The following is a 22,028-nucleotide window of genomic DNA, read 5'->3' as shown; positions in this document are numbered from 1 at the left end:
GCAGCAAACTCAGCTTGAAAGAGGCTGTAGTTTTTTGGTTGGTGAAATAATCTTTCCAAGCCCAAAATGGGCTGTCCTAAAATCTAAGCATTAACCAACCTCATCCTGCTAATTTAACTGGCTTGAAACACGGTGAAATAACCGATTTATTTATTTAAACATCCTTCACAGAAAATAGCCTTCATTGGAGCGGAAATATTACTGAGATCCAGGTTACCGTGCTTCTGCCTTGCAGAAACCTATAGATAAATATTGCCGCTAATAAAAAAAAAAATTTTGTGTCTCTCGAAGAAACTTATTTGGTAAAAAATACTTAAAATACTTAAAAGTATCTTACATCCTTCAACAGAAACTAATCAAACATCTTTTCCCACTCACACAGGGATCACTTTCAATACCAAATCTTAACAGCATTTGCAGTTAGCCTAACAGCTTAATAGCTAAGCTTTGCATCTGTCCAGCTAAGTAGCAAGATACACATTATCTACCACACAGCCCTTCGGCATTGCAACAAACCACTAACAAAGCTCAGCTGTAGCCAGCGCTCGGGTGGCGCGCCAAATAAGCCAAACAGCCAAAAGGCTTAGACGGCCTAGCCCTTCTGCAGTTGACGACGGACATAGGAGTACTCTATATCATATATATAGAACTGTGCAGATTACATACGAACATACTCGTACTACATACTTTTGTATGTACATAGGTGCAATGCTTTACATAAATAGCTGCGTATATTTATGCCGGTTTACATACAAACCTTTGTGTTTGTGCGCTGTTCGGACAAATGTATCGCCTCAGTGCCGAATTCCAACAGCCGCCGCACTGTAGCTGTCGAACTGCATACACATGCTGGCATACACTATTACATTATTACATACATATATACAAAATACTAGCATTCAAATACTTAGTACACATGTATTGCTTGCTTCTCCCCGAGCTGTTNTATTGTTGATGCCACTCTGGGGACAAAGCGCAAAGCTCAAGCTTACACAGAGCACAAACAACGGGCATAAATTTACCCAAGCACACAAACACTTCAACACACAAGGACAACTGCCGAGTCGCGTTGGCGAGGAGTGGCGGTGGTGCTGGTGGGTGCGCACAAACGTGGAGACAATTCTGACTTGAATGCTTGCCATGCATACGCGCACCCATATGTTTGTACATACATACATACATTAAATACATTAAACAAATAAGCGTTCTTTTTTTTCCTCTTCTTGAATTCGGTGCGCGTTTTTCATTGTGTTTACCTTTGAATGCTTTTCACTTCAATTTATTTGTGCGCTGGCTGGTCGTTCGTAGGCTCAGTGGGACACCCGGCTACAAAAGTGACCGCTTCGGCCCCTCGACACAGCCAACGCTGAATTAGGTTAGTGTGCATTTTATACTTTTTTGACTTGTGAATTTTAGCTATTTGTTTTGGTGTCCCCAAATGCCGAGCGTTGCTTTGAAAACAAAAATTAAAGTGAAATGAAGCCACCTGTGGTATGAAACCTCGCTCACACAGCTGTGCGTGATTTAAAAATGGAAACCACTGAATTAAAAAAAAAAAAAAACTTTTTTGAATAAATAGTGCTCAATCTACAGCAGTCGAAGGGTACAAAGGGTCCGAGTAAATTTACTTCAATACTGCATAACTTAAAAAACCAAAAGATAAAAATTAACTAATATTTCGTTCTAGTAAGCTTCTGGTAATCAGTACAACTATGAAATTTACACATCATATCTGGAGAGGTAATGTTCATTTCTGCATACTTAACTCAATTTTTGCTTTTCGGAAGTGTTTTGCTCCTTGACACCGTCAATACGCACACCCTAAATTTAAGGAGTTGCTTTTTTTCATTTAATGCCTTTTTCCTACTTTCACAAAACCAATTTGTATCACAATTTTTGGTAGTTTGTACATACAATAAATTTTTAATCGATACAAAAATTTATTTCGTCGATATATGTGCAAATTTCACGAGCTGTTACATTTTTTGACAAAAGCGTGGTTTTAGTTTGAAATTATGGCACACTCATCTTAGACAATACATTGTGTTCCGTTTTATGCCAACAGAACAAGATTTCATCGCGAAATTGTATTTAAATTAAAACTTAAAAAAGATATACTAAAGAAAGTCAAACTAACAACTCGTACACATAGTTGTGTATGTAACTTATTCGCCCCGTAGCACCCTGCACAGTCAGCTAACACCAGTGTTGCCACAAAAAATCACCAAATTCCTCAAAAACAAATTAAAAATCCTCAAAATTTTCTTATTACAGATATGAGTATTGTGTACTGCATACCATTTACAGGTACTTAGTATAAAAATTAATTGCATTCTCCAATTCAATTGGTACATTTGTTCGGTTCAAACAAAGTATCACCGTTATTTTTTATGTCTTGGTTTCTATATAATATTGCTGCAACTATATCAGTGCTCAATCTGGTCCTCAAGTCAGTCCTACACATTTTTAAACTGAAGCATTAGAAAAGGGCTACATTAGTAAAGCAGATATAATTTTTTTAATTAAAAAACTTATATGAATCTGAAGCATTTTTTAATTCAAAAACTGTTTTCCTATAATTTACTGGATCTAATGAAGAATCAATATAAATATTAGAGCGGGTCGAATATCTAATTTTTTTCAAATCCCTTGGTAATAGTGAAAATATATTGTATCATGAAGTCAACAACAAGCCTGCAAAATATTAGTATTTTATTTGAAGTGTGAGAGCCCGCGCATCGACCGCCATGTGACCCACAGCACACTAGTCGAATAAGACCAATTCTTGTTAAAAATTCTGGGTTCAGTAAAAATGGTTGGTACATGTTATTAGATAATGAATCCGTTAACGCAAAAAATAAAGTCAAATATCATTACTCGCAGCACTTTAGCTTATCGTTAATCTCAAACTTATCTATTTTCAAGAAAATTTCAATTGTTTTCTTGATAATTGCACTGGCCTATAGTCAAAAGATGTAAAGAACAGCATCAATATTGCTGGCGTGCATTTAGATCGCCAGTTCCAAATATTCTAATCTTTTTTTTAATATTAGCTATAGTTTGCGAATTTTTCCAAATTTAGGAACAATTTCGGTAGCTCTAATAGAATAGCCATTATTTTCCAACATCGTGGAAAAATTTAGTTTATGCAAATGAGGCACAACTTCTAGAAACACTTATTAGTTTACTTATGTTTATGCATACAATTTAAAAATTGTAAATATAGCAAAATGACAAAAAATTTTGTTTACAATTTTTTTTTATTTTATTTTATTATCATAAATTTTTTTTATTATCATAAATCAATAACAGTAAGTCTCGCCTTCAATTTGTTAATTATTACGTACCGATCGAGTAACATTTACCAAAGTTGTATCGAAAAACTGAAGTGGATTTCCAGTTTTTTTTCTAAAAAAATTGCTCTTCAATTGTATAAATAACCTTTAACTAAAAGAACCGGATTACAGAAAACTGTGCCAGCGAGTGACTTTTTTCGTTTAAGCTGAATGCAAATTGGAGAGTCATCAAAAGGATTGCATTTAGCTACAGACACTTTTTCACATAATGGAATTAACTAAAACATTTATGTATATCTAAACACTTATTGCACGTTCCCTACTTTCATATAACGGAAATTTTAGAAACCGCAAAAAATGTGCTTCTTCCGCGACTAATGAAACAATCCGCACCAGTTTTCAAGACAGCAAAAATGGACTTAAAATGAACGTTTCTCACCCTAATTGTATTATGCTATTGTATGTAAATATTTATATGTTTGAAACTTCTGTTAACTTGTCCAACGATTCCTAATCTTTGACAATACATTCATTCACCACGATCTTGAAAACTGACCAAATCGCCGTGACCAAGTCCATAGTCATTTTAATTTTATATAAACATCCGAAAACATTAAAACGTTTTAAATAAATCTCGTCTCTTTTTTTTTGTATTTTTCACTTGGTTGCTGAAGTAATGAAGAATTGAAAATTCATAAGGGAAAATTACAGTTTTTATAAGTTTTATCTTAATATCTTAAAAACGTGTAGACTTTTTGAAAAATGATAAATGAACATGAGGTACTAGATTTAATAGCCCTTAATTTGATATATCGTCCTGTTTATAACAATAACCATTCCATAGATATTACAAGCCAAAGTTTCATTTTCAAAATTCATACACTTTGGTTCAATTGCGCGGGCTAAAGATAAGTTTTTAATTAATATTTCTTGGTTAATAACAATTGGCTAAGACCTAAGACATCATAATATTACTATTACAATGCGGTCAAATGACTTTTAATTTCCCCCATACAAATTCGACCCAGCCTAATAAATATTCTTATGATTGAACAATGCGTATTCTCTCCATTCGTTACCGAGATTTGGCAAGTTTAAAATAAGTTGAAAATATAACGATGGAATGAAAAAAATATTCGATAACATTTTGAATATTTAGTAGCAAGCCGTTTGAGGGAAATGTGAACAAAAATCAAAATGTTTTGATTTCCTGGCCGCCATATTGACGTTTAATCAAAGAACATAGATAACAAGAAGGGACAACTCGTTATAATTGTAGCGAAAGCGATCAACAGGGGCGTGCCTTCTCTTTTGCCCTAGCGCATTTTTTGATTGGATGAAAAGAGAAGGCACGACACTGTTGCACACTTTCGCCCTGTTGTCCCTTCTTGTTATGTACGTTCTTTGGTTTAATCAAACCGCTTACGTTTTTTTTGATAAAATCGCCTAATTCGGAAAGGAATTTTTACCGAATGAGGACGCAAGAGAGAAAAATGGAAGAAAACCAAACTCTTTTACATTGGGAACTGGAAGAAAACTAAAATTCTTTGGTTGAACGAGTCATGTTTGCATGGTGTATATATCGAGAGAAGATTCCTCAAAAATTCCTCGAAATAAAAATCCTCAAAAAACACTCAGGCGCACCCGAAGTTCCTCACGTTTTGAGGAATTACTCACAAAGTGGCAATACTGGCTACCACATTTTAGATTGAATTTCGAGAGTGCCAATAGAAATTGTAAAAATGGAATTTTATTTTTTTCAAATCATAGTCATCCTTCGATGTAATTCTTTTTTTTTTTTTTTTTGTGGCACACTGGTTTTATTACACAAGATTCGTTCGTTTTGGCAAGAAGAACATTTTCATCGTTTAGTTTTAATATTTTGTTATATGTTAAGTTTTCAAAATTAAAAAATGCTGCCAATATTTTTTATTTTTTTATTTAGTGGCACACTTTTAAAACTTCACAGTTATGTTGCATTTGATGCCAACATTCATTGCCTTTAATGTGTACATTCTATTTGAAAGCTTTTCAAAGTTACTAATGATTTTTTTAGAGTGACAATGAAAAAATGAGTGATTCTGGTACTTTTTCGCCTATTGAAAATATATACTTTAGCGCTTTTTTCTGGCGAGAGAAGGAAGTGACACTAAAAAGAAAATAGTGAGATTTGCTTATATATATATCCATTAATAAACGATGAATGCATTTATCGATACAGCGACATATCTATGAATAATTTTACTTTAATCGCTCTATCTCTGGGGTGGAATTATTGCTGCAAAAAATTAATTTCATGCAAAAAAATTTGGCACAATTTTTCCTCAAAAGTGTATAGAGTACTTTTTTTTTGATTATAGGCACATATTTTCTGAGAAAATAGTTCATAAATATTCGAAGTTCCTATCTTTTCTCAGCCATTATTATTTCATGAAATTGCCACATGGAATGCAAGATGAAATAAGCTTTTATTTGCACCTTCGCATGCTTTCTTAGGACGAAACTAATTTCGGGGAGCATGGGGTTTCCCGTCCGAAAAGAATGCTCCACATATATTTACTTAGTCAAAGTAGAGTCCATTCATATTGTTATATCTCGTGCTGTAAGGGAGCAACTCCCGCCCCATGGACTGCTTGAGTTTGATTTAAGTGCCGAGCAGTTTTTTCACTACAAATTAAAGTTGTTCTATGCCGTTCAACCTAACTTCTTACAAGGTTAATCCACTTAATACGTATATTTTTAATAGTCCGGTTTATTTAATGACAATATGTATGATTTTATTAATATTTTTATATTTGCAAATGTGTAAAACTATAAATATTCACTCCAACAATAAGGCTTTTAAACAACTACCAATGCTTCAAAAAATTACAAGAAATTAGTCGCTTGCAGAGGCGTGTATGTAGAAGCTTCTTTCAACAGAAACATATAAACAATGGTAAAGACTACCTACTAGGGTGTTTGACTCAGTTTTTCCAAACCGGTTTTAACCGGGCTTTCCCAAAGTTTTTGGANGTGTATGTAGAAGCTTCTTTCAACAGAAACATATAAACAATGGTAAAGACCACCTACTAGGGTGTTTGACTCGGTTTTTCCAAACCGGCTTTAACCGGGTTTTCCCAAAGTTTTTGGGCAATTTTCTTTAAATAATGATTTATTGAATATCGCATAAACCGGAGTCTTTTTTTTATCGAATAACGCGATTTTTCCTCTAATGTGTAGCATGTATGTATACAACTGAGCCTCAAATTTCGCTGTAAATCGTTACGAATATTTAGGGAGTTCAGGAGGTGTTATATAATGTCGTTTCGTTGTAGATCTTATAGGATTATAACTATATTAGTAACGTTATGAAAGTACGNATTTTCTTTAAATAATGATTTATTGAATATCGCATAAACCGGAGTCTTTTTTTTATCGAATAACGCGATTTTTCCTCTAATGTGTAGCATGTATGTATACAACTGATCCTCAAATTTCGCTGTAAATCGTTACGAATATTTAGGGAGTTCAGGGGGTGTTATATAATGTCGTATCGTTGTAGATCTTATAGGATTATAACTATATTAGTAACGTTATGAAGGTACNTAAATCGTTACGAATATTTAGGGAGTTCAGGAGGTGTTATATAATGTCGTTTCGTTGTAGATCTTATAGGATTATAACTATATTAGTAACGTTATGAAAGTACGGATCTACAACAAAGCGAAAGTAAGTTTGTTTGATTGTTAAACTTTCATGTCTGAGCTACTCAATCGATCATCCTAAAATTATGCACACTGTTATCATTTAGACCAGCTCAAAAGATAGCATAGCTTTGGCCTCGAATAGACAAAGGGGTGTGGCACTTACCATAAAAAAAAAAACTGAGTTTTTCATACTGCTTACCTCTGAAAGTATTTATGGTCGAGTACTGGAACTTAGAGTTCGGTCGTTTCGTTCTGAACTTGATCAATTGACCGGGTCTTTTAACTGAGCTAGTTAACTAAATCTTTGATTTCTTTGATTTGTTAAGAAATCCTTAACTCGAACATATAAAATATTTTTGGACAGTTTTTAGAGGGTTGCCACCTGTTTAAAACTTCAAATTATTTAATAAGTGGTTAGCAGTGCGCGCTACCAAGTCGCAGGGCTTGGGTTCAAGCCCGGTTCAACCCAACATTAAAAAATAAAACAAAAAAGTTTTTAAAGTGAAACTTCTTTAGCGGCGGTTAGTTGGTTGGGAGTAAATTGGCAAATTCAACGGAAATTGCACACGGAAATGATGCAACGGAAATGGTGCAACGGAAATGGAAGCACTTCTTGTGTGTATGCATATGGTATGAATTTAACAAAAACTTGCTAATAAAAGGTTAAAGAATAACACTTAGCAAAAGGACAATACAAGAATGAAAGTAAAGGGCAGTATGTACATAGATAAAGAAAAGGATAAAAGCAAGGGCAATAATAAAAACAAAAACAGAGGTGCGTAAAGATAAATGCAAAAATGAAAACCAAGGTAAGTTTAAACACTTTACTTTAGTGAAGGGGAGTATGTTGATAAAGAAAAGTATAAACACACAAGTAAAAACAAAAGATAAATATAAAGAAAAAGATGAGGATGAGGATACTGATAAAAGTAAGGATGAAGATAGAGAAAGAAAGATTAAAATACAGGTAATTATAGAGAAAAGAAAATAGATGGAGACACAGAGACTCAATCTGTGAACAATTTTGGGATTTTAGTAATTTTCGGGGTTCTCCTGACCTATCGATATAATAATTGATATTTTTATCGATTTTGTTATCAATATTTTAGCGGTTTGTTATCGATACATTTGTCGATATTGTTATCGATATTGTTGTAGATTTTATTAACAATATTTTTATCGAATTTTTTATCCATATTATTATCGATTTGCTTATCGACACTATTGTCCATTATTTATAGATTTTGTTGTTGATTTTGTGATTGAGTTTTTTCGAATATTTATTGATTTTGTTATCGATATTTTTATCGATTTTCTAAACGATTTTTGTTATCGTTTTTTATCGACTTTGTTATCGATATTTTTATCGATTTTCTAATCGATTTTGCTACCAATGTAATTATCGATTTTGCTATCGAAGTTTGTATCGAATTTTTTATCGATTTTATCGATATTTTTATTGTTTTTGTTAGCGATATTTTGTCGGATGTTACTATCGATTTTGTTATCGATAGAGTATACAGATAAAAATGAAGATAAGGGAAAACAGAATAACATACATAAATGTAATTGGAAGGAACAGCTCGGCCAAAAACTTAGCAAAAATGTAAGCGCCATAATACTTATTTAGGGGATTCACAAGACGTGTTAACCGTCGTAAAATCTTAAGGTTAACATCTTTTTTAATTAAAATGGTTTTAGGGGATTTCTAACTAAACCGAAATTCTTTTAAACTGATAAAGAATATATAATTAGCCAACCCCCCAACCATTTTAACCGCTATTTTACATAAACAAGTGTTAAGCTTAAGATTTTACGACGGTTAACACGTCTTGTGAATCCCCTAATTATATTATTATTTTAATATATTAAGAAACATTTTCCATGCATACCAAAAATTAAATTTATGTGATCGGTTTCACGAATTCTGACTAAGTTTTATTCTATTTGTGGCTTTCAATTCTTAGTACCCAAAATTAGCAAAAAACTAACCGCTCTAGCCGGATTGTTCCGAATTACAAAAAAAAAAAAAAATGGGAGCCGATGTTATCAAAATTGCCTTTGTCGAATAATTCTAAAACCGGGTTTGGAAAAAATTCGAATAATCGAACAGCCTACTATCTTATGATATGCCTTGTGCCATGGTTTCCTTCCAAACTAAAACAAACTGACTTGTTTGCAACTGGTTTTGTCTGAACGGATTCCTTTTTTGAAAGTGTGCAGCTCTCTTTGTACGCTGCGAACTGTGCCAGGCTTTTGTTTTATTTTTTGTAAGTTACAAAACCATGCCGCGCCCTTTCGTATTTAATTGTGTGCGAAAGTTAATCGTATGTTAATTACCAGAATGTGATAAAAAGCAAGCATATAAACAGCTGGACGAGCAGGCAAGCAGACAAGTAGACATTCGCACAATGGGCATATATGTAAGCGGCATAGTGGTCGAGGCATTATACACATAAGCTCACAGACAGCGGGGCAATTACAAAAGCCAGCTTGAGCCCCTATTAAACTTTGGTTGCTTGAGTTAAGTGGCATGGCATTTTGTTTTATTGTGCGCCGCTTAGATCCCAACTACTTATTGCAACCACCCACCACCCAACCGCTTGTGCGATATACTTACTACATATTAAGCAACCACACACATTACTTTGCATTATTCATTTCATTTGTTGTCTAATACACACAATCAAACTACTTGCTGGCATTACTTAAGCTCTTTATTAGCTTGTAGCTTACATTTGTTAGTAAGCAACGCTCATTAAGAATCTATTAACTTGCCAACGTTAATGGCATATTGATAGCGTCATTGAATTTGTGCGCAACAAAAGCGCATTTTTTATTTGAAACAGTGAAAGTTATTTGTGCACGATTGGCTGTAAAAGCTTTGCCACCCCAGCGCAAATATCTCATTACCAACTATGTACATACGAATACATATGGCTACGTGGCATATGAGTAACATTTGANAGCTTTGCCACCCCAGCGCAAATATCTCATTACCAACTATGTACATACGACTACAAAGGGCTACGTGGCGTATGAGTAACATTTGCGCGTTTTGCTTTCACTGCTGCGATTGCATCTGATCTAGCGCATTAAAGCAATGAAAAAAAATCGTTGTACTAGTTAAGTAAAATCTAAATAGAAATTGAGAGCGAAATCACTTAGACGTTTTAAACTCATTTACGTATGCGACTCTCAATCGAAATCGCTTTCAAATTTTAAATAAATTAGAAATCCATTTCCGAAAAGCACTTCCAACAAAATCAACTGTATCAGCTTTGTGTACGCGATTGCATCGTTTCCTGCCTGCTTGCCTCCTAACTGTCGACTTAATTGCCTATTTCAATTTTCATTGCATTCACGAAATGTGCCCATTACAATACAGTTGCCCCCGTTTACCAGCAAGCGTGAACTGCCATTGTCATTTCTGATGACTCGTTGGCCTCGCTGATGACCCCATTATTTGTGATTTTTTTTTTCTTTTTGTGTGTGCATACTCATTGGTTTGTATCTATTTGTGTTAGCTTTTTTGTCGTAAGTAAGCGCTTGTTTGAAATTCCCTGTGCGGCAGCAATGATTGGCTAAAAGCTGCTGCTGCCGCAAACACTTACAAATCTATTGAGTGGCGTGCAATTTGTGTGATAGTAGATACATATATACGCGACTACTCTTCTGCAAATGGGTAACAATTTGAACTTCGATCGAAACTTCGGTCTCTTGTGACCTGGAAGAAAATGGGGGAAAAGGGAGATACAAAGTTGTTAAAAAAAAATTTAAGGAATAGAAAGTAGTAAGCAAAGTAAAATTTTACGGAAATGAAGGTAGAGAAAAAGGATGTAGAGGGCAAGCTACATCGTGCGGCCGTCAATTTTAGAATTTAAATATTATATTCGCGAAGTTAGTGACCCAAAATACAAAAACCGGTTTTTTTAAGGACTTCTAATTTATTAAAAAATATATATATATTTTAAGAATCCGGTGCAATTATGAATATTAATATCGGTATTAAATGAGGCAAAAAATTCTTTAAAATAAGAAATATAAATTTTTTGATGCATAAGGACGAACAAGTTTTTAAGTTGTCTGGTAAAAAATACTAAAAATAAATTTCAGGAAAACAAAGAACAGCAACAAAAGTTAGTGTTGCGAAGCTTTTATCTGTCTTAAATATTTAAAGAAGCTCAAATAAAAAGGTCAAACTAATTTCACTTTTGTTTTAGTTTCGCTGAGTAATTTTTTTGCTAAAATTGAAGCGGAAATTAGCTTTAGCAAAATTATTCCTTAGATTGGAGGATAATTTCAGCAAAGTCTATTATTTTGTTATGCTAATTTTCACTCGTAGCCACGCAAAACTTACCACCACTTAAAAAAAAAATATGTGGTAGAATTTTGTAAATAATATAAAAAAAATAGAATTTTATAAATTAAAAAAAATTTTAATATTTTTTTAAATATAGTTCAAACGCAACCAAAACTGTGGGTAGTAACAACAAGATTTAAGCTTTGTAAAAAATTTATCAAAATTTCTAACTTTTTAATAAATGTTTTTAGGAAAATTTCGACTATGCAGTTCAACAATTTAATTTTAGTATAATAATGTCCAAGAAGTCTTTCCAAATTCTCGGAGGTGTTTGAAAATTTTTATGCTAATGATCTTGCGTATTTTTTCGAACTAACAAATGCTTTTTATATGGGAGAAACACGCAACATCGTATTGAAAAATAATTGTCAAAAATTAACCAGCACTTTGACATAGCATAAACTTGCACTTTATTAGACGAGAATTGAATGGGCTATTAAACTGCATACCCGAAATTTTGCTGAAACGTTGCATTAAAAGTTTACAATTTTTATAAAAATTTTATGAGATTTGTATGAAATTTTGTACAAAATTAGAAACTTTTATTTTTATAGTTTTAGCTGCTGTTTGAACTATATTTAAGACAAAAATATTTTTATTAATCTACAAAAGTGGTGGAGAGGTTTCCGTTAAAACTTAAGAATACCAATTTTCTGAAATTTTGGAAAAAAAAATTATAAATTTTTTTGTTGGCAAAACTGGAGTACGTCGCATGCAACCAAAAATGGTCAATGTTCTTGCAAAATTTCTAATATTAAAAAGTTATGGGTACAGTAAACTAAGTAATAAAATGAAATGTTTTTAGAAAACTTGCCGGAAGCCATGTAAAAGTCTAGGCCTATTAAGACGCACACGACAAATTGGAGGAGAAGCTCAGCCAAAATTTATTAATAGTTGCTCTGTTAATTAACTATTATTTATATAAAATCTCTCTCTTCTTTCTACTTACAGAATTCATACATAGTTCCGTGCGTTACATTGAAATGTCACGCACACATTTGCAAAGTGTCGACGATGAAACATTTCAGGGACTCAGACTGAAAACATTGAAATTGATAGATAACGAATTGCAGGACATTTCAGATCGCAGTTTCAGGTGAGTGCACAGTAACAAATATATATTTATACATATTTTGTACATGGAGGCATAGGTACATAAGTACATACAAAAAACTACAACAAACCATAGCAACCATATAAATCAATGAAGTATTTATTTCATATCATCAATCGTAGTACACGACTCGACTTGCAAGGTAAATGAGGTAGAGATCAAATGTGTACAGTAAAGTGCAAAATAGTATGCCAGAATGTGTGTGTAGAGATTGTTTGGGTGTTGCATACATATATATGTGTGTGTTATTGGTTAGTTTGCTGAATTTGTAATTTAATTGAGCGTGCGAGAAAGACAAGCAAGTGTGCTTTGGGGGATGCTGTTGTAGTAAGAGTATTGTGGATTTGTGGAATTGAATGAAGAATTCATTTTTTTGTATCTCCGAACATGGAATTCGTATGCTTTGTGTTTGAAAAATATATATACATACACAATTGCCAAAAGATTTACCTACAATGGTCTTTATGCTCGATTTAAAGTCAAACGCCCCACAGTTATGGGAATTTACATTTAGCGAGGCTATTGCATGCAATCAAATCACATAGTCACATCTGAGATATCTATCTGACTGAGGGACCACGGAGTTGAAGTACAGAATGAAAGTTTTGTGGTAATCTCTGCCATAATTAAAACAATTGGTTTCTGCTCTTACGCCTAATACCGAATCTAATGAATTACTCACTCTTCTGCAAACAAAAGAGCTCTAGTTAGCTCACAAGAGGGGTGTACATAGATCATCAAATCCTGACTTTACAGTCATAAAACTCTTGGTCTGATATATACTCAAAAAACTATAAATAGGCTACACTCGTCTCCGAAAGCATTTTGGTGGTAATTGAAAAGGATTTTAGGGCATATAAATCAAAATTTCTGTTTGACATAACACAAATAAATTTCGAAACTTGCTCTCGACCAAAACATTCGTTAGTCAATTGTTTGAACCTTTTCTTGAACATTTGTGGGATAGTTTTCCATTTCGCTTTACAAATGCACCCTAAAAGCTAGTCGAAGTGACCACTCTATGCCTGATTAATAACAAATAAATATTTGTCGCTTACTCTTTTGCTGATCGTTTGGCCGATATACACCTCTAATTTATGCTGTGCGTCCTGATCTTACAACATAAAATAGCGGGAACTCCAATATGCGCCGCCTGCAAACGGTAAATTGCTATAATAAGAAGCTTCCTCATGCAGAAATACACATGTTTTGGTACTTCCGACGGGTTACTAGTATGACACATACATATTCCTTCTTCAGTTCCATTTAGTGAGAGAAAAAGACAATAATTTTTGGTGCTTGACGATCTTCTTTTCTATTTTCATTCTTTATGAGTAGGTATGTATGTATGTCCTTATGAGATGGCCTTCTTTTTTAAATTTATTTATAGGCATATAAGCAAATTGAAGTCTAATTAAGCTTTTACTAATTTACATTTTGAGGAGCTGCGTATTCTGTCTTCTTAATTTTTCAAGGCAAAATCTATATTAGGAAAATAAACGTGCTTTAAGGCTTCCTATTAAATCATTCCGTAAGGCAAAATCTCGCAACTGATAAAAATAGTCTTCAGTGGAACCGTATTTGTTTGAAGATACCATTACATAGAATCCTGAAATACCTCTAATTTTTTGTTTTGTTTTTCGAAAATTTTCAAAATTTTAAAATTTTCATGGGATTTTTTGCGGTCCATTCAGAATCTTTTTATAACCTTTTCTCGAAGTCTGCGGTTTTTACTTTTGAGATTTTTGAATGAATTTAAATTTTTTTGAGACTTTCCACGGGATTTTTTCAGGACGGTTCAGAATCTTTTTAAGACTTTTCCGAACTCTTCGGGTTCTACTTTTGACTTTGACAAAGAATCTTCGCTTTTTCGAAACTTTTCAAGATTTTCACCTTATTTTATTTCGTAGGCCTTTACAGAATATTGATATTTTTTAAAGAATTTTCTCCAACTTTTGGGATTACTCGGGATCCTAAGTATTTTAAATTTCGGGGTTTTTTTTTAATTTTTTGACAAAAAAACTGGTTGTTTTCTGTTAAAAACAAAATTCTATCTTTCTCTATCTGTATTTCTTGCTCCAAATAATAAAAGTCAAAAGTTTTTTCGGGTAAAATAACGCATTGGTATGCCTTTCGCCACTTACGATCAAGAGATGAATGTAAACTTTGACCTGCCGAATTTTTAGGCTAGTCTAGTCTAGGTGGGTTCGAAAAAGGTCTTGAAGCGCTAATATTCTCTAAAGAGGAAGGATATATCTCACACAATCGGCACTCTAATAGGCAACTTTCACATAGAAAAATTTGCAGAACGGCGCAGATTTCCTTACTATAGATGCTGTAAAAGTTGCATACACTTTGAATAGGAGAAGACAGTTTTCTTTCAGTTTCAGTTGCGCTTTCTGGGGTATCCTTACTTTAGTGACCTTGACAACTTGTGGGACAAAAACCTCAGGTTCCTGACGAGTTGTGTCAAAGATTGAAAATGGTTCGGCGCCTACCTACCTACCTACCGTATATTTATTTATAATTCACCTAGATTCAAATTATATCTTGCTGCTCCAAAGCCTTGAACAACCCGAGATATGTTAGTGCATAAATAGTTACGTACATATGCACGAATGTATGGTTTACAAAGTTGATGTTCAATGCGAATGTGCATACATATGTATGTATACACATACCTACACACTTACATACATACAGCAAGATTAACCGAAATTTTTTGATTTATTTACCGGATGCAGCAGCTTTATTAATTATTCCCCAAAACTACACTTAAATGATATTTGATCTAAATGAGTTCGCTGTACATACTTAAATAAAAAAATTTTCCAAAGAAGGAAATATTTCTCAAGTATATGTAATGAAAATGAGTTGAAAACATGCAGTTTTGTAAATATACTGAACATTGCATATACATACTTAGTTATTGAATCCACACAGCTCCATCTACATTTATTTCAATGTACATACATACATATGTGTGTATGTATGTAAGTAAAAAATCTATATTATGAATGTAGTTTTTGTTTTTTTTTTTTGTTTTGGTTTTTCCTCTCTGACGCATTGGCGCAAGACTATTTTTGCTGCTTTTCTGCTCGATTGCACTCTACCACTCCATATGAGCAACTATGTACTTACATATATATAGTTATCTGCTGATAAATCAATAACCATGAACGCTGGCTAGTAAACAAAGTTGAATTTAATATGAGAAAATGGCAAAATGAAGAGATTGAAATTCACTTAGTGAAAGAAAAATATAAATAAACGTATCAAAAAGTAAATATCATTAAAGCAACAGAAAGCTGGGGTGGCGCGCGAGTAGAAAGAGAATAAAATTAAACTACAGAATGAAGAAGGCAATAAGGTTGGCGGCAAATCGTTTGCAGGAATAATTCTTACTAACCTGTTGGTGTACGAAAAACTTTTTGCAATTACTTGAGCGATTTGCACGCCGCATGTGCCTTCATATAGTACCTACNTCTTACTAACCTGTTGGTGTACGAAAAACTTTTTGCAATTACTTGAGCGAGTTGCACGCCGCCTGTGCCTTCATATAGTACCTACATATATATATATATATATATATGGTGGACCACTACTCGTGCGAGAGTGTTGTTGAAATGCATTCGTGTTTTTCGTTTTGATATTTATCGCGATTTTTCTTTGCAATTAAAACTCATTTTTTTGATCCTCATCCTGAAATGCTCATTAGGTGAAGTAAGAAATAAATTTCGTAGGATAATTTAGTGCCTGAAGCTTCTTAAATTCTTTCGAACAATTGGGTACGCAGGTTTGTTAACATAAATTAAAAATTAATAAAATTTACTTCAAGTTTCAAAGCTTATTAGGCTTAAAACATAAAATATGAAACCTTAAAACACGCATCTTTCTAATGAACTGCAGTGTGGGCTGTTTGACTTTTTGCACAGAAATTATAAAAACTTTACTGAAAAGTAAGATATCTAAAGCCAATTGGCGCGACGGTGCTTTTCAAGGTGAAGGTTTATTTACCATTTATTTAGCGACCTAGAAGATCTTTTGTATCCCTGTGATTGTCTTTAACTCTGACGGCTCAAGATGTTATTAGCCTCCGTTAAAAAATTTTCTTTGTACAGGAGTTCATAACCTTAAGGGCATCGACTGTGGAAGAACTGAAGCAGTTGCAGTTTTAGTCTTGCCAATCCCGTGCTATGACCCGTCCGATAGCCAACAAGCAACTTGATATCGGCTCTGTTCAGAAGTTGTATATCTTTCCCAGCAAAAGTACATATAACCAAAAAGCCTAACCTGTCTACGCCTCCTACATATCCTCAGTACTTATCGCGTTCTGAGTTTACCCACGATTCTATTTAAGCCGCGAGAAAGACCAACTGGGTCCGCAAAACGGTTCTGGCCCCACAAGTACGGACGCCAATACGGATTGCCAATTTGTTGGCGGTCTTGTTACCCACTATCCCGCAGTGTCCTGCCACCCAACAAAGTAACATCGTGTTCCTTGCTGACAAGAGTTGATTAGTGTCAAAGCACTCCTTGACGAACCTGGAGGTGATCGTCCTATTGGAAGGGGCCTTTATTTCCGCCTGGCTTTCTGAAAATAAAACTAGGTACGCGCCGTTTAAGCCCTTTCAAAGTTCCGTCTGGCATAAATTGAGATTTCTGGTACCTGGGCCTAAAATACCATGGGCCCAGTATTGCAATAGAAAGTTTGGTGCCAGGTCCAAAGACACTCGCTCCTGCTCTGCCCTCCATCCTTGATCCGTGTGTGTACCAGTGTACATATCTGGACTCTAGTTCAGAATTTTGACCTTAAATTATTTTCCAAAACAGATTTCCTTTGATATAGCGTCGGAGAACTTGCAGAATTTTACAGTTTTTGCTGCGTTTTTTCCACCTTACTATAGAGGCACAGAGCAGAAAGAACCCCGCACGCTGGGATATCACGCTCACGGATCCGCCTGATATTGGACGGATCTATGCATCATTGGGTCAGTGCCCCGGAGACAGATTCGTAGGCGGTGCTATCAAAATCGGGAGCTCTTTCGACCTTACCAACCAAACACTGTAGGGCGGAATCTATCAATTTGCCGTGGACATACGCAAACTGAGTGTTGTGTAGTGGGGTTGCATGTCTAAGCTTATGCCTAATATGTATGTAAGTCTAGCAGTCTTTAGACGGTCTTTAATATGAAGGAAGTTAAACTAATAGTTCTGTATGATTTACGTGAGTCGGGGGCCTGTTTCCCGATTTTGAAATAAATAAGATGTATACCATCTGATGCAAGAAACTGGTCATCCATATCCTTGACACATCGGGCTTCTTGCTCCCGGATAGAGAATCCAGAAATCGTAGCTTTCTACCCCATTTCTTCGGCAAAAATGGAAATCAAGTTGCGAGTTCAGATATCGATGCGGCTCTTAAATCACTCTACAACTTACCTCTTAACCTAGTTACAAGAGTTTTTTATGAGTTTTTGCATATTTAGATGAGTTCCTAGAAGCTCAGCTCCTGGAAGCTATCAGGCCAAAACTGGTCTCCCTCTGTAGAGGAAATAGTGGGAAAAGAGTTTAATATTACCTAAGAATCTGACGTCCCTGATTAACGGATCTACAAGCAGAGAATAACTAAAACAAAGCTCCAGCTTATAGCAGTCACATTTCCTACAGAGTGATCTTGTCCACTATTGCTAGTAGCAAATGGCCTCCCGTGAAGTGTTAAAAGTATAAGAGTTGTTTCAGATATACTCAGAAAGGTATTATCCGCTGATCTTTGCCTCTTGAGAAACAAATTTTAATTCTCTATGCTGTGACTCTGTTTCCGCCTTTGGCCAGGACACCCGCACACAGAGAGTACCCTCTAACAAGTCATTCTTCTTCTGCATACTCACGGCTGAACGAAGCTAATTCTTCTCTTAAAAAAGTTGTGTCCGTATTTAAATTATTCCCTGTGGCCGCACTAGATGTGCATGGCTGACAGACGCCGACCGTACAGGCCTTTCTTTGCTACACACAAGCGTTATATGGGAATCCCCAGCTAGCGGGACAATATTTTTGCATTTTATCCAGCATGCTAACCATGCAGGCTCCTCTGTTGTAGTCTGTGTGTGGACTTCAGTATATTTTGTTATTTCATTTCATTTTTCGCTAAGTTAACTCATATTCTGCTCCACCCGCAAGCTGTGTTAAACATATTTCAATTAATTTTCGTTTGGCTTCTTTAATTACTTACTCTCCCACGCAAATTTGTATGAACAGTTGATTAATTCTATTTAAAACTGAATAATTTCCCATCACTCACATGCACATACACATAAAGCACATCCATACGACGGTCCGTCATACACAGAAAGCACCCACTCATAGGCCCGCATACATTAATTGAGATGGGCAAGCTTCTGTAAGCGCATACATTCAGCCAACAACTGAGCTGTCAAAATACAAAATTAAATTTCGCATGTAAGTATATCTATATATGTATGTCCACACATTTACTTATGGAGAAAATATTTTCATTTTACTGATATACACAACAACAGTGCTGCGTTGCGTTAGATCGTCGGTTGGCAGGTCATCAGCTGATTACGCCAAAGTGAGTGCAGTTAATGTAGTGCATTTAGGCATCAGCCTCGTTCGCTGTGACCTTACTACGTACTATATATTAACACGCCTGCATCCTGCTCTATTTCGTCAGTACATTAATGTATTACTATCGGCGAGGCAGCGCAATTTTATTTGGATTTAAGTTTCAGTACTCTCACATGGTTAGAGTGTTTTGTTTTGGCAGCAGCTTAAATTTCCATGGCGCCCGATTAATAAAAGTCGTACAAATTCATTATTTTTGACTGCGTTTGGCCGCCTAACTATTGGAAAAAAATAATAATAATAATTAATACGCAATATTAGCGTTCACTGCTTGAGACACAAACTGAGTGTATTAACTTGACTTAAGTTTCTTCAAGTCATTCCCTACCTCTTATGAACTTTATTTAGACTCCGGAAATCCGAAATATGTAAGTTATAGTTCCAAAGGTTACCAGAAGAGGAATTCTGATCCGATATCCTTGTAATTACATTTTTCTAGAGTTTTATTCAGTTTTCAAGTCCATTTGCCCCCATCACATGGATATCTGAGTAATTTGAAATAAATTTGGTTTAGCTTTGACCTGAATAGCTGAGTAAGCCTAGAACTCTCCTTACAATCCTCAGGCGAGGAATGAAAGAAAAAATCGTCCAAGAGATTGGCTGCCGTTCCGTGCTACTTGCTCCAATGCTTGTTTAGCAATTATGCTTACGAATTCATTCAATGTTGTTCTGTACTATCGCAACTAATATAATTGTATTGACATCCACTATTAGCAGGAGTGCTATTGCACGCCGTAGCTCTCAACAATGGTGAGGTAATTTGTTGCCTTACCAGGTCTATAGCACTCGTTCATTCCAACTTAAGCGGAAGCAATCAAACCGCAATATATGTATATCTGTTATGTTATAGTCAACGTTTTCGGTTCAAATGCTCAACTAGATCCTGGGGTGCTGTCATATTTGTTCATAGGTATGTCTCAAGCAGCTGGCGGCTACTGTATTGGAATCGAGACTGGAGTTTGCCTCATATTTATGGCCTACGAAATAAATATTAAACAGGGGTCGGTCCGAAACGCTTTCTATACTTTGGTATTGACATCGATCTTTTTTCGATAACGAGTATGGAATCCCAACTCTAAATTTTTTAATGCCGATTTGTAGCCAATTTCGAAGTCGCTAAAAAATTTCTTTGATTTTAGATAATGTTTTTTGCTGATGGTGTTTTGCATTTGATAACATATATGTATACTTTGTAGGGAACATACTCTGTATGGAGGGAAATGCAATTATCAGAAATCAACGAATTTTTTAGCGGTTTCGAACTTGCACTATGTTATATGAAAATTTAATAGACTATATTTTTCGAGAAATTCTAATAACAATTTTGATGAAACTTTGAATGGTTTTTCGCAACATAGTTTTAGTTGTTAACTTAGAGTAAAAAATATTAACAACAGGTATCGATATATCGAGTTGTTTTCACCTAAATATCGAAAGTATCGAGTATGGCAAATATCGATAATTTTGCTGCTCCTATATGTATTAGCTAGTGCATACTACATTTATAGCCTTGAAGATAACATACCAGTGGATGTAGCTACGTGCCAGAATTCTTTAAAATATTATTTTACGTGCTTATCACTGATATTGCGGTTGTTATCGGTATGGTCAAAGATATAATTTTTCCTTTATTTAACAAAAATCATCGTTGGCAGTAGTATCAATTTTGTAATCTACCGTTATCGGTATGTTAATCGACGTTTTTATTGTCATCGGTATTACTTCCTTCACATTATTATTGTTATTTGGTTTCATTATTTTCAATGGCAGTATTACTTATTTTATAAACGACTATTATAGATATCGCTTTATTTGGTCCCTGTTTTCGCTATTTTGAATTATTATTTGTAGATATTTTTTCCTTCAGCGACAACATCCTCGCCATTGATTCGCCTTTTAAATGATTATCGTTAAGTGAATTGTCTTCGATTATATCATTTTTTATTGATACTGAAATTGTTATCGATAGATTTATATAGCGGTAAGCACTGCGACCAAGGGATCTGTCAAACATTCATAGTACTTGATCTAACCCTAGAGATTCCAGAAATCTGGACAGATCTTCAGAAGTTAGCGATTGTATACGTTCTTCATTTGGCCAAAGTTGGCCCAGCTACCTCTCGTCTCGTACTCGCAAAGCAGAAGTAAAGGAATCTTCTCAGTCAACTCGCAGAAATGACATATTTCGTCCGATCAGAACCCTGGTTTGCGCAGATGACCTCTTAGTCTGCAGTGACTCGTCAGAAAACCTGCTATTATCCTTAACCTCCCTTTAGAGAGGTGTATGATTACCCCGTACTTTGTAAGGTGCCAGTCTTGATCTCTAAGTCTGTTCCCCACCTTCTTGAGCTCTTCCTTGATTGTGCTAGGTCCGATTGTAAGGGAGAGCTCAGGCCCTAAAGTCGAAGAAGAGGCACCGTTATGGCTAGCTAGTCTGCTTCCTCATTACCAACAACTCCTATGTGACCTGGTGCCCAATTTAACTGGATAATATTGTGCTCCGCCAGGGCGTCAAGCCTATCAATGTACTCAAGAACCAAGGAGGATTTTACCACAAAGAAATAGGAGCTCTTTATCTTGCTTTAGCAGCATTGGGCTGAAGCATCCACACCAGGGGATTTATACCGATCAAAAGAGTCCAAGGCCCCGCAGACTTACCGGTGGGTGAATATACCCCCAGCCAACTTCCAGTCCGCTGGAAATGGCCTAAGCCGTCGGCACGATACCTCCTCCGAATTCGAAGTGGCATCCGGGAAGTGGGCCGAGATCAGGTCAAGTGCCCTCTCTTTTTTGTTACCCGAATAGGTGCTATTGGCTCGCTGGATTGCTAGTCTGATTTCTGTGTAGTCCTTCGCAAAGGCTTTATGCAGCCTAGCAGCTGCAGGAGTCGATGAGATACCCTCACAGAACTTACTGAATCT

The 22,028-nt window shown here is 35.1% G+C and overlaps 1 protein-coding gene across 1 annotated transcript in view; it reads left to right on the top strand.

Moving 5' to 3' along the window:
• Positions 1-22,028, top strand: part of LOC108365865 (chaoptin) — a 78,142-nt gene that overhangs the window by 42,270 nt on the left and 13,844 nt on the right. Inside the window, exon 2 of the mRNA XM_017620056.1 lies at positions 12,300-12,444. Within this exon, the coding sequence (XP_017475545.1) occupies positions 12,300-12,444 (145 nt within the window). The remainder of the gene's footprint in view (positions 1-12,299; positions 12,445-22,028) is intronic.

The sequence above is a fragment of the Rhagoletis zephyria genome, unplaced genomic scaffold (assembly GCF_001687245.7).
Source record: "Rhagoletis zephyria isolate East Lansing unplaced genomic scaffold, Rhagoletis_zephyria_1.1 Rzeph_scaffold_02031, whole genome shotgun sequence".
Classification (NCBI taxonomy): domain Eukaryota; kingdom Metazoa; phylum Arthropoda; class Insecta; order Diptera; family Tephritidae; genus Rhagoletis; species Rhagoletis zephyria.
The sequence above is the reverse complement of the archived record's forward strand: the minus strand, read 5'-3'. Positions and strand labels throughout refer to the sequence as shown.